Here is a 12608-nt window from a genome sequence, read left to right as displayed (position 1 = left end):
ATATGCGAGTACATGCATTTCAGAACTGCAATTCCGTATTTCATTTATATTCAAAGTATGATTTTTATTGATTTCTAAACAACGTCAAATATAACGATATTCATTCTAACGTGGCGTGTAATAAAATGAAAAAGGCTCATTTATAAAGCCGGTTTGGTCACTGCTTAAAGTTGCCTTTGAAAATTAACTGAGAAAAGAGGAAATCAAATAAATTATCACATCTATAACTAGATATCATAAATGAATGAGAATCAAAAGTTTCATTCAGCTTCTACATTTTGTATTATTTCGGTGTTATCTGTCACACCCCTTTCCTTTGAATAACTTAATCCCCACCCACCCACCCACACACGTTTTTATTATCATTCGGCAACAACGGTATTTATTTTGTTAAACTCAAAGCAAAAAATACTGAAATAAAAAAATAACAACAACAAAACAAAAAATTGTGTATGTTTATCCTAAAAAATTATGATGCTGTCTGTCCTGCTTGATATAATTCCCCTCTCTCTCTTTATCATTTTTATTCATTTTCTGTCATGTTTTTTTTTTTTTTTTTTTGTATATCAGTTTGTATAAAATGTATATATGTACCTCCACGTACCAATATTTTGGTTTAGGTGAATAAATTGAACCTAAACTTGCCTATATGTGAAGAAATTAAAGAATCAAAATTAATTAAATGTGGTTAAAATTCCCGTGGGGCAAGAAATGTAAACATTCCCATCATGCCAAGCTGACCAATCGTAAAGCTTGTCACAATACCGCTTTGGTAACGTTCCGAACTTTTCAAAGCATCGTGCGCTCTCACGGGTCCTCAATTTGGACTATAAATTAGGCAATTACGCATGATCAGTTCATCAGAACAGTACTACTGGCTGAACTTATAACATGTCTGGACGTGGCAAAGGAGGAAAAGGTCTTGGAAAAGGAGGCGCTAAGCGACACAGAAAAGTCTTGAGAGACAACATCCAGGGTATCACCAAGCCAGCCATACGCCGTCTTGCTCGCCGTGGTGGTGTCAAACGTATTTCCGGTCTCATCTACGAGGAAACTCGTGGAGTTCTTAAGGTTTTCTTGGAGAACGTGATCCGAGATGCTGTAACCTACACGGAGCATGCCAAGAGAAAGACCGTCACAGCTATGGACGTGGTCTACGCCTTGAAACGCCAAGGACGCACCCTGTACGGATTTGGAGGCTAAAGAATTCAGTTTGACAGTCAAGACAGAAGTTTAAAACAAACACAAACGGCCGTTATCACGGCCACCCAAATTTTTCGAAAAGATGCCTCTTAAACATCGTTAAGACAGACATTTACTTACTGAGTACTTGTTATACAGATATTCACTGTACAAAGTTGAATACAGAATGGTTGTAAGTGGTAAAATAAATACACAACAATAACAGAGTAAGACCCTTTATGTCGTAATATTTCCTCAAAACTATATACAGAGCAACAAATATGTATTGAATTTAGGTTTGGACAAGAAATATTGAATAAACACACACAAACAGTATATATTATTTAATTTTTTTTATTATTATAATCATATATTAAAATAATAATGCTGCTGTCTTGAGTATTATTTTGAGGGATCGATCTACCGACAATGACAGGTACCAACTGGCGCTGAGTGACATGCTTTTTTTTTCTTGTTTAACAATTATGACTAATGTTAGACAATTAATTGTCAATGTATAATTATCGCATTTTGGTCATTGCACTTTTATTGATGTATAATTACTGATTGAAAATTCCAATATGTCAATGTCAAAGAAAGGGGAGGGGGGGGGTCTTGAATTTATTTATCTGTTTCATTGATATTAGCTGAATTGAGATACTTTATTATCAATTATATAATGTACGCTGATAATTAATTCAGTATACAGAGGACAAATGAACCAGGATTTTGTGTACATCAGATGGACCTCGCATGCTTGTATTTTATTTATATTTGAAGATACAGTTATTTTAGATATATGCTTGGTTGTACATTCAAGTTATTTGTGAATAAAATTTGGCTCTCATACATATAATAATACCTACTTGTATTTCTTTATTTATCCTACTTCTGTTATTATAATCAGTTGTAAACAATGTGGGATTTTTATACGTTTGCCACTTTTACGAGCACATGCATTCACATTGTAACACTCACACATATTATTTGTGTCTCAATAACGCATGTAATATGAAGGTATCTTTTCTTAAAAATTAGTTGGCCCTTAAAAGGGCCGTTTGGTGTGTGTACTTGCAAAATGAGATTATTTGCTGCTGGTGTACTTGGTGACGGCTTTGGTGCCCTCAGATACGGCGTGCTTGGCCAGTTCACCGGGCAGAAGGAGACGGACAGCAGTCTGGACCTCTCTGCTTGTGATTGTAGATCGCTTGTTGTAGTGGGCCAAACGAGAGGCTTCGGCAGCGATTCTCTCAAAGATATCGTTGACGAAGGAGTTCATTATGCTCATGGCCTTGCTGGAAACACCAGTGTCAGGGTGCACCTGCTTTAGGACTTTGTAGATGTAAATGGCATAAGATTCCCTCCTCCTCTTCCTCCTTTTCTTGTCTGTGCTCCTCGGTGTCTTGGCCTTGGTGACTGCTTTCTTGGCGCCTTTGGATCCGACTTTGGGTGGCATGATCTCAAGTTGACAGGTCAAACTGAAGAGATGAATAAAGTAAAATGGTAAAATTTACTATTTATATGCGAGTAGGAGGAGAAGCTTGTTACGGACCTCCGAGAAAACATTACTTGTTCGGATTTCACCTAAAGGCACAACAGAGCGACGCGTTAATTGGCTGCACCGTTGGATCCGCTTGGTTGTTTAAATTGGTGCGTGCGGGCGTCGCTGGATTATTCGTTGACTGTACACGAAAGAACATAACCGTTAAGAATGTCTGGACGTGGCAAAGGAGGCAAAGTGAAGGGGAAGGCCAAGAGCCGTTCTTCCCGCGCCGGACTGCAGTTCCCCGTGGGTCGTATTCACCGTCTGCTGAGAAAGGGCAACTACGCCGAGAGAGTGGGAGCAGGCGCTCCCGTGTACTTGGCTGCCGTTCTTGAGTACTTGGCCGCAGAAGTCTTGGAGTTGGCAGGCAACGCTGCCCGCGACAACAAAAAGACCAGAATCATTCCCCGTCATCTGCAGCTGGCCATCCGCAACGACGAAGAATTGAACAAACTCCTGTCCGGCGTGACCATCGCGCAGGGTGGTGTCCTGCCCAACATCCAAGCGGTGCTCCTTCCCAAAAAGACACAGAAAGCCGCCAAGTAAAAAGATCCTATAGTTGTGTTGTGTGCAGCACAAAACCAAACGGCCGTTTTCACGGCCACATAAGCTTTTCGAAAAGATACCTACATTACAAACGAGTTGAAACGTAAACAATTATTATAGCTAGAAAATAATAGAAACACACGAATTCAATAATTTTCAACACAGAACAGAGATCAAACATCAAAGAAAGTGTTATATATTTAATGATAAATAAATGTATTAAGTTAATAACAAAAGCAATAAATTTTAAAATTGACTCGCATGTATATTCGTATATGTACGTTTTTTTCTTTCTCGTTATAGGCAGTTGAATCCAAACCTTATAGGCCTGCGTACAAATGTTGAATTCTCACGTATTACTTGAATGCTCACTCAACAAAGAGATAAGAAAAAAAAAAACCCATTTCATTGACCAATTAAGACTAGAAACTGCGAAAATCATCTAACATGGCGATCTAACTTTCAATTTTTTTCCTTTGATACAAATATTTTTAAATATGATCATTATTTTATTAACATATTCAAAAGATCTGTAACTCCAGTTAAATCCTTAATGTTTCTTTTTTTTCCCCCTCGCTATTGTTTTATATGATGATTATTTAGACAAAATTCCTAATTGATAAAAATAGATAAAAGTTATGAATATAAGAATCTCATAAGAATAAGAAGATGTGGTTTATATTATGTCTTGAATGTTCTTATTCAAAAAAGTGTGCTTCCCATAATAAGAGTGAATAAAAGCAACTCGATGCCAGTTTCCGGATACTTACAGTACTAACACAATTAAAAACTGGTAGTAAATTTTCTTTCGAATAGACTACCGATGCGAATGACTAAACGACATTTTTTTCAACACTTTACATTTATTGCGATGTCCATCACTGCGCCGTGCAGCACATCTGCATCGTCACGTGACATATAGATGCAGGGAATCATGATCTGCACGTGGAAAGTGTGCAACCAATTTGATGCTTCTATCAATGTATTGTATTGTCTTGTATTATATACTGGTTGTCTTGTTCAACTTGAAAGATATAGATTTTAAATACATTGGCTTTTGACCACATTCTGTTTATTTACATGTACTCAATTATTTGTGTGTGTAAATTACAAGAAACAAATTAATATCAATGAATAAGCTACTCCCATTATTCGCCTTGTTCGTCTCTCTCTGTCTCTCTCTTATGTATAACTACTAATTAAGTGAGTGTTCTACAATTATTAAATACACGCCCTTTTTATGTGATTTTTTTTTTTCATGTAATTTACAAGGATGTCAGTTATGTATATTCTTATGATATAATTATACTGAGAAATTCAGACGTTGTACCACCGAATGTGGTACGTTACGTACGGTCTGGATCTTTCCGGTGTCCTCGGTGTTATAATTATAAAGTAGGTGTCATGTATTTAAATATTCGAAAAGAAATTATATGTTGTCCCTTTAAGGGGGTGAACATCCACTGATCTAGAAAGTATATTAGATATATATTTGAACATTCAACAATTTGTGAGATTCCGTGATTTCCCTTCATATGACCCTTTTGTTTGATTGTTTTTTTTTCTCTCTCTCTCCATTTCATATGAAATGCAAGGCACACATCACTATCCATTGTGCGCGTGTTTGTGCCGAATGTTTGCATTTTCATTCGGATTTTAAGTAACATAGAAGACAATTGAAAGAAATGTACATGTATGTTTTATCACATAGCAATGTAGTAAGTACTTCAATCCCTTACTCGTGTTCTATTCCTCTTGTTTTCGTGTTTTAATCAAAATTAGTCGCTTCTGGGCTCCAGGGAACAGCGCATTTTCAGAATCAACAGACAATTCCTCCTTTAAAATGACAGATTAAGAACCTTAAACAAAAACAGTTATGTAGGAAATTATTTCAAGAAAACGCACAGTGACATATTTGAGAAAATTAAGTAAAATTGGGAGGACAAAATCGGAAAAATAACAGGTATTGAAACACAAAGTTTGACGAGTTCAATCCTCTACGCTCTCGACAATTGGGGAGTTTTCACGGAGGTCCGCGCTCGCCGCCACTCAAATAAGGCCATCGGCGGAGGTGATTTCATTCATTTCCTTATCGTCGATAACGTCGTTCACATCAGTTGTAGAAAACAGGACAAAAAAATTATGGCAGACGCCGCACCAGCAAAATCCCCCGCCAAGAAGAAGGTTTCCAAACCCAAGACGGTCCCCGCCCATCCCAAGTACATCGAGATGATCAGCGCTGCTGTGGCTGCCCTGAAGGAGCGCGGAGGTTCCTCGAGACAAGCTATTCTCAAGTACATCATGGGCAACTACAAAGTCGGTAATGACGCCTCTAGTGTCAACACCCATCTGAAGATGGCCCTCAAGAACGGAGTCAAGAAGGGAGTTCTCAAACAGGCCAAGGGTACAGGTGCCAGTGGTTCCTTCAAGCTGGGAGAGAAGCCCAAGACGGAGAAGAAACCCAAGACCAAAAAAGTCACCAAACCTAAGGCTGCCAAGCCCAAGAAAACGACCAAACCCAAGAAGACAACCGGGGAGAAAAAGCCAACAGAAAAGAAAAAGGCTGTTAAGAAACCTGCAGCACCCAAGAAGGCCAAGTCTCCCAAGAAGAAAGCAGCTACTAAGTCTCCCAAGAAAGCCAAGGCAGCTCCAAAGCCTACGAAAACCAAAGCGCCCAAGAAAGCCACAGCCAAGAAGTCAAAAACCCCAAAGAAAGCCACCAAGGCGTAGACTGCCAATTGTCTTAAACCAATTACAAAAGCCCTTTTCAGGGCTACCAACATTTTTAGAAAAGATGCCTCTATTACATACATGTACTAATGGAAACACAAAATGAATAAACAAGAAGTACACTTACCTATTACACATAGTTTATTTGTCTTCGACTGGAAGCAAATTGCAAAGTCATGATAATATTAACATGCTGTTTCTGAGAAGAAGAAGAAACAAAAGTCAGTTTTTAATTTGTTTACATACCCTCCCTCAAGTAAATAAAATTTTACTTTTTCCACATCACAACGCCTACGCTAACTATATGGCCATTATTATTAGTGTTATCATTCTAGTATATTTGTTTTCATGTTTTTTTTTTTTTTTTTTTTTTTTTTTTTTTTTTGTTTTGTTTTGTTTTGTTTTGTTTTGGTTTGGTTTTTTTTTTTTTTTTTGTTTTTTGTTGTTTTTTTTGTTGTTGAAGTTTTATTATTATTATTAATTTTTTTTATTTTATTTTATTTTATTTTATTCATTCATTTATTTTATTTATTTATTTATTATTATTATTATTATTATTTTTCTTTTTCTTTTTTTCTTTTTTTTTCCCCACTTTATTTGGAATCAAATGTGGAACGAATGGAATAAAAGTTCATGCGTACCTTTTGAAAGACAGATACATACATTCTTATTCTTTTCATTTATTTATTCTTTTCATTTATTCATTCATTCATTCATTCATTTATTTAATTATTCATTCATTTAATTAATTATTCATTTATTTGTATTATTTGTTTTGTTCTTGTTTTTGCAACAGGGTAATTCCTGTTCATCCTATATGCACCATTCTGATTATCTGCAAGTATCATGATACTTAGTAATATTACTGGGCTTGTTCAGATAATGGTAGGAGGAAATAATGACAAGAAATATATAATATATATTTTTCGAAAATGCATTTTGCTTCAATAACGAATTGAAAATATATGTATATATATAATAAATAATTCTATTTTCTATTCAATTGACGTTACATTCATCCCCATTATTCACCATATATATATTTTTAAAAAAAATATTTGACTATATGTATCTGCAGTGAAATCATGTGTCAAAAACCGACTTGATTTTCTTTTTCTTTTGGGGCAATTCTGTGGATTGAAACTACCTACAGACGTAGCCAATGGTCATCTCGTTCACCTGACTAATCGTAGCGAGTGTTACTGCGGGCACCAGCCAATCGACTAAGCCGACTGGTAGACCGCAGCGATTTTCAACTTGAGCTTACAAAGATATATAAGTTCACGGTGCAACACTGCCACTTCATTCATTCGAGTTTGAATAATCTGAGGAGATAGCATGGCACGTACCAAGCAGACGGCACGAAAATCTACAGGAGGCAAGGCCCCCAGAAAACAGCTCGCTACCAAAGCTGCTCGTAAAAGCGCACCAGCCACGGGTGGCGTTAAGAAACCGCATAGATACAGGCCAGGAACTGTCGCCCTCCGTGAAATTCGGAGATACCAGAAGAGCACTGAGCTTCTCATCAGGAAGCTGCCATTCCAGCGCTTGGTCCGGGAAATCGCTCAGGATTTTAAGACCGACTTGCGTTTCCAGAGTTCAGCTGTCATGGCTTTACAGGAAGCAAGCGAAGCTTACCTTGTTGGTCTCTTTGAGGACACCAACCTGTGCGCCATTCACGCCAAGAGAGTAACCATCATGCCCAAAGACATCCAGCTGGCCAGACGTATTCGTGGAGAGCGTGCTTAATTTTAAGCTGTATTTCAAGTCCTAAAGCAAACGGCCGTTTTCACGGCCACCTACATTCTTCGAAAAGATGCCTTCTGTTCAGACGTTGAAACATCTCTGAAAATAATGTTGAATTATTTGGCCGAAATTAATAAATTTTGTCAAATTCGGCGTACAATGCCCCCAAATTGAAAAAAAAAAAAAAAAAAAAAATGTTGAGACACAGTACATCCTTCAGTGAATATATCTGTGCCTTACATATATATAATTACATAGCACAATGCTAGACAATTTCATAGTATTATTGTCATCATCAAGTTGTAGAAGTTGTCTACACATCTTGAAACTATATTTTGTACAAGTCCATCAACCTGCCCCTCTAGAATACATTCAAGAATTTTGCGAAATAAATTAGAAAATAGCACAATTATTTAAATAGAAAATGATGGAATGTGTCGAAGCAAAAAATAATAACAGTATTACAACTTTATCTCATTAGTTCTACAGCTATGCACATATGCGAGTACATGCATTTCAGAACTGCAATTCCGTATTTCATTTATATTCAAAGTATGATTTTTATTGATTTCTAAACAACGTCAAATATAACGATATTCATTCTAACGTGGCGTGTAATAAAATGAAAAAGGCTCATTTATAAAGCCGGTTTGGTCACTGCTTAAAGTTGCCTTTGAAAATTAACTGAGAAAAGAGGAAATCAAATAAATTATCACATCTATAACTAGATATCATAAATGAATGAGAATCAAAAGTTTCATTCAGCTTCTACATTTTGTATTATTTCGGTGTTATCTGTCACACCCCTTTCCTTTGAATAACTTAATCCCCACCCACCCACCCACACACGTTTTTATTATCATTCGGCAACAACGGTATTTATTTTGTTAAACTCAAAGCAAAAAATACTGAAATAAAAAAATAACAACAACAAAACAAAAAATTGTGTATGTTTATCCTAAAAAATTATGATGCTGTCTGTCCTGCTTGATATAATTCCCCTCTCTCTCTTTATCATTTTTATTCATTTTCTGTCATGTTTTTTTTTTTTTTTTTTGTATATCAGTTTGTATAAAATGTATATATGTACCTCCACGTACCAATATTTTGGTTTAGGTGAATAAATTGAACCTAAACTTGCCTATATGTGAAGAAATTAAAGAATCAAAATTAATTAAATGTGGTTAAAATTCCCGTGGGGCAAGAAATGTAAACATTCCCATCATGCCAAGCTGACCAATCGTAAAGCTTGTCACAATACCGCTTTGGTAACGTTCCGAACTTTTCAAAGCATCGTGCGCTCTCACGGGTCCTCAATTTGGACTATAAATTAGGCAATTACGCATGATCAGTTCATCAGAACAGTACTACTGGCTGAACTTATAACATGTCTGGACGTGGCAAAGGAGGAAAAGGTCTTGGAAAAGGAGGCGCTAAGCGACACAGAAAAGTCTTGAGAGACAACATCCAGGGTATCACCAAGCCAGCCATACGCCGTCTTGCTCGCCGTGGTGGTGTCAAACGTATTTCCGGTCTCATCTACGAGGAAACTCGTGGAGTTCTTAAGGTTTTCTTGGAGAACGTGATCCGAGATGCTGTAACCTACACGGAGCATGCCAAGAGAAAGACCGTCACAGCTATGGACGTGGTCTACGCCTTGAAACGCCAAGGACGCACCCTGTACGGATTTGGAGGCTAAAGAATTCAGTTTGACAGTCAAGACAGAAGTTTAAAACAAACACAAACGGCCGTTATCACGGCCACCCAAATTTTTCGAAAAGATGCCTCTTAAACATCGTTAAGACAGACATTTACTTACTGAGTACTTGTTATACAGATATTCACTGTACAAAGTTGAATACAGAATGGTTGTAAGTGGTAAAATAAATACACAACAATAACAGAGTAAGACCCTTTATGTCGTAATATTTCCTCAAAACTATATACAGAGCAACAAATATGTATTGAATTTAGGTTTGGACAAGAAATATTGAATAAACACACACAAACAGTATATATTATTTAATTTTTTTTATTATTATAATCATATATTAAAATAATAATGCTGCTGTCTTGAGTATTATTTTGAGGGATCGATCTACCGACAATGACAGGTACCAACTGGCGCTGAGTGACATGCTTTTTTTTTCTTGTTTAACAATTATGACTAATGTTAGACAATTAATTGTCAATGTATAATTATCGCATTTTGGTCATTGCACTTTTATTGATGTATAATTACTGATTGAAAATTCCAATATGTCAATGTCAAAGAAAGGGGAGGGGGGGGGGTCTTGAATTTATTTATCTGTTTCATTGATATTAGCTGAATTGAGATACTTTATTATCAATTATATAATGTACGCTGATAATTAATTCAGTATACAGAGGACAAATGAACCAGGATTTTGTGTACATCAGATGGACCTCGCATGCTTGTATTTTATTTATATTTGAAGATACAGTTATTTTAGATATATGCTTGGTTGTACATTCAAGTTATTTGTGAATAAAATTTGGCTCTCATACATATAATAATACCTACTTGTATTTCTTTATTTATCCTACTTCTGTTATTATAATCAGTTGTAAACAATGTGGGATTTTTATACGTTTGCCACTTTTACGAGCACATGCATTCACATTGTAACACTCACACATATTATTTGTGTCTCAATAACGCATGTAATATGAAGGTATCTTTTCTTAAAAATTAGTTGGCCCTTAAAAGGGCCGTTTGGTGTGTGTACTTGCAAAATGAGATTATTTGCTGCTGGTGTACTTGGTGACGGCTTTGGTGCCCTCAGATACGGCGTGCTTGGCCAGTTCACCGGGCAGAAGGAGACGGACAGCAGTCTGGACCTCTCTGCTTGTGATTGTAGATCGCTTGTTGTAGTGGGCCAAACGAGAGGCTTCGGCAGCGATTCTCTCAAAGATATCGTTGACGAAGGAGTTCATTATGCTCATGGCCTTGCTGGAAACACCAGTGTCAGGGTGCACCTGCTTTAGGACTTTGTAGATGTAAATGGCATAAGATTCCCTCCTCCTCTTCCTCCTTTTCTTGTCTGTGCTCCTCGGTGTCTTGGCCTTGGTGACTGCTTTCTTGGCGCCTTTGGATCCGACTTTGGGTGGCATGATCTCAAGTTGACAGGTCAAACTGAAGAGATGAATAAAGTAAAATGGTAAAATTTACTATTTATATGCGAGTAGGAGGAGAAGCTTGTTACGGACCTCCGAGAAAACATTACTTGTTCGGATTTCACCTAAAGGCACAACAGAGCGACGCGTTAATTGGCTGCACCGTTGGATCCGCTTGGTTGTTTAAATTGGTGCGTGCGGGCGTCGCTGGATTATTCGTTGACTGTACACGAAAGAACATAACCGTTAAGAATGTCTGGACGTGGCAAAGGAGGCAAAGTGAAGGGGAAGGCCAAGAGCCGTTCTTCCCGCGCCGGACTGCAGTTCCCCGTGGGTCGTATTCACCGTCTGCTGAGAAAGGGCAACTACGCCGAGAGAGTGGGAGCAGGCGCTCCCGTGTACTTGGCTGCCGTTCTTGAGTACTTGGCCGCAGAAGTCTTGGAGTTGGCAGGCAACGCTGCCCGCGACAACAAAAAGACCAGAATCATTCCCCGTCATCTGCAGCTGGCCATCCGCAACGACGAAGAATTGAACAAACTCCTGTCCGGCGTGACCATCGCGCAGGGTGGTGTCCTGCCCAACATCCAAGCGGTGCTCCTTCCCAAAAAGACACAGAAAGCCGCCAAGTAAAAAGATCCTATAGTTGTGTTGTGTGCAGCACAAAACCAAACGGCCGTTTTCACGGCCACATAAGCTTTTCGAAAAGATACCTACATTACAAACGAGTTGAAACGTAAACAATTATTATAGCTAGAAAATAATAGAAACACACGAATTCAATAATTTTCAACACAGAACAGAGATCAAACATCAAAGAAAGTGTTATATATTTAATGATAAATAAATGTATTAAGTTAATAACAAAAGCAATAAATTTTAAAATTGACTCGCATGTATATTCGTATATGTACGTTTTTTTCTTTCTCGTTATAGGCAGTTGAATCCAAACCTTATAGGCCTGCGTACAAATGTTGAATTCTCACGTATTACTTGAATGCTCACTCAACAAAGAGATAAGAAAAAAAAAACCCATTTCATTGACCAATTAAGACTAGAAACTGCGAAAATCATCTAACATGGCGATCTAACTTTCAATTTTTTTCCTTTGATACAAATATTTTTAAATATGATCATTATTTTATTAACATATTCAAAAGATCTGTAACTCCAGTTAAATCCTTAATGTTTCTTTTTTTTCCCCCTCGCTATTGTTTTATATGATGATTATTTAGACAAAATTCCTAATTGATAAAAATAGATAAAAGTTATGAATATAAGAATCTCATAAGAATAAGAAGATGTGGTTTATATTATGTCTTGAATGTTCTTATTCAAAAAAGTGTGCTTCCCATAATAAGAGTGAATAAAAGCAACTCGATGCCAGTTTCCGGATACTTACAGTACTAACACAATTAAAAACTGGTAGTAAATTTTCTTTCGAATAGACTACCGATGCGAATGACTAAACGACATTTTTTTCAACACTTTACATTTATTGCGATGTCCATCACTGCGCCGTGCAGCACATCTGCATCGTCACGTGACATATAGATGCAGGGAATCATGATCTGCACGTGGAAAGTGTGCAACCAATTTGATGCTTCTATCAATGTATTGTATTGTCTTGTATTATATACTGGTTGTCTTGTTCAACTTGAAAGATATAGATTTTAAATACATTGGCTTTTGACCACATTCTGTTTATTTACATGTACTCAATTAT

The 12608-nt window shown here is 37.0% G+C and overlaps 8 protein-coding genes across 8 annotated transcripts; 6 read left to right on the top strand and 2 right to left on the bottom strand.

Annotated features, from left to right (window-relative positions):
- The first annotated feature begins 891 nt into the window (after window positions 1-891).
- On the top strand, window positions 892-1203 carry LOC133177817 (histone H4). Its single transcript, XM_061312703.1, has one exon. The coding sequence runs from the start codon at window positions 892-894 to the stop codon at window positions 1201-1203; it is 312 nt and encodes a 103-aa protein (XP_061168687.1).
- Window positions 1204-2266: 1063 nt separating this feature from the next.
- On the bottom strand, window positions 2267-2638 carry LOC133177816 (histone H2B-like). The gene has a single exon (XM_061312702.1). It carries the CDS (start codon window positions 2636-2638, stop codon window positions 2267-2269), a length of 372 nt encoding a protein of 123 aa, XP_061168686.1.
- Window positions 2639-2893: 255 nt separating this feature from the next.
- On the top strand, window positions 2894-3271 carry LOC133177815 (histone H2A). Its single transcript, XM_061312700.1, has one exon. It carries the CDS (start codon window positions 2894-2896, stop codon window positions 3269-3271), a length of 378 nt encoding a protein of 125 aa, XP_061168684.1.
- A 2142-nt stretch (window positions 3272-5413) lies between these two features.
- Window positions 5414-6001, top strand: LOC133177814 (histone H1-delta-like). The gene has a single exon (XM_061312699.1). The coding sequence runs from the start codon at window positions 5414-5416 to the stop codon at window positions 5999-6001; it is 588 nt and encodes a 195-aa protein (XP_061168683.1).
- A 1338-nt stretch (window positions 6002-7339) lies between these two features.
- Window positions 7340-7750, top strand: LOC133177813 (histone H3). The gene has a single exon (XM_061312698.1). It carries the CDS (start codon window positions 7340-7342, stop codon window positions 7748-7750), a length of 411 nt encoding a protein of 136 aa, XP_061168682.1.
- Window positions 7751-9134: 1384 nt separating this feature from the next.
- Window positions 9135-9446, top strand: LOC133177812 (histone H4). Its single transcript, XM_061312697.1, has one exon. It carries the CDS (start codon window positions 9135-9137, stop codon window positions 9444-9446), a length of 312 nt encoding a protein of 103 aa, XP_061168681.1.
- Window positions 9447-10510: 1064 nt separating this feature from the next.
- On the bottom strand, window positions 10511-10882 carry LOC133177811 (histone H2B-like). Its single transcript, XM_061312696.1, has one exon. The coding sequence runs from the start codon at window positions 10880-10882 to the stop codon at window positions 10511-10513; it is 372 nt and encodes a 123-aa protein (XP_061168680.1).
- Window positions 10883-11137: 255 nt separating this feature from the next.
- LOC133177810 (histone H2A) lies at window positions 11138-11515 on the top strand. Its single transcript, XM_061312695.1, has one exon. The coding sequence runs from the start codon at window positions 11138-11140 to the stop codon at window positions 11513-11515; it is 378 nt and encodes a 125-aa protein (XP_061168679.1).
- Window positions 11516-12608: the final 1093 nt, after the last annotated feature.

This window comes from Saccostrea echinata, unplaced genomic scaffold (assembly GCF_033153115.1).
Source record: "Saccostrea echinata isolate AGI-Se365-2 ecotype Australia unplaced genomic scaffold, CSIRO_AGI_Sech_v1 ptg000250l, whole genome shotgun sequence".
NCBI lineage: Eukaryota > Metazoa > Mollusca > Bivalvia > Ostreida > Ostreidae > Saccostrea > Saccostrea echinata.
This window is presented reverse-complemented; position numbering and strand designations above follow the sequence as displayed.

Bases quoted from the DNA above. Each gene is read 5' to 3' on its own strand.
- LOC133177812 (XM_061312697.1), top strand. From the start codon at position 9,135: ATGTCTGGACGTGGCAAAGGAGGAAAAGGTCTTGGAAAAGGAGGCGCT.
- LOC133177811 (XM_061312696.1), bottom strand. From the start codon at position 10,882: ATGCCACCCAAAGTCGGATCCAAAGGCGCCAAGAAAGCAGTCACCAAG.
- LOC133177810 (XM_061312695.1), top strand. From the start codon at position 11,138: ATGTCTGGACGTGGCAAAGGAGGCAAAGTGAAGGGGAAGGCCAAGAGC.
- LOC133177815 (XM_061312700.1), top strand. From the start codon at position 2,894: ATGTCTGGACGTGGCAAAGGAGGCAAAGTGAAGGGGAAGGCCAAGAGC.
- LOC133177816 (XM_061312702.1), bottom strand. From the start codon at position 2,638: ATGCCACCCAAAGTCGGATCCAAAGGCGCCAAGAAAGCAGTCACCAAG.
- LOC133177814 (XM_061312699.1), top strand. From the start codon at position 5,414: ATGGCAGACGCCGCACCAGCAAAATCCCCCGCCAAGAAGAAGGTTTCC.
- LOC133177817 (XM_061312703.1), top strand. From the start codon at position 892: ATGTCTGGACGTGGCAAAGGAGGAAAAGGTCTTGGAAAAGGAGGCGCT.
- LOC133177813 (XM_061312698.1), top strand. From the start codon at position 7,340: ATGGCACGTACCAAGCAGACGGCACGAAAATCTACAGGAGGCAAGGCC.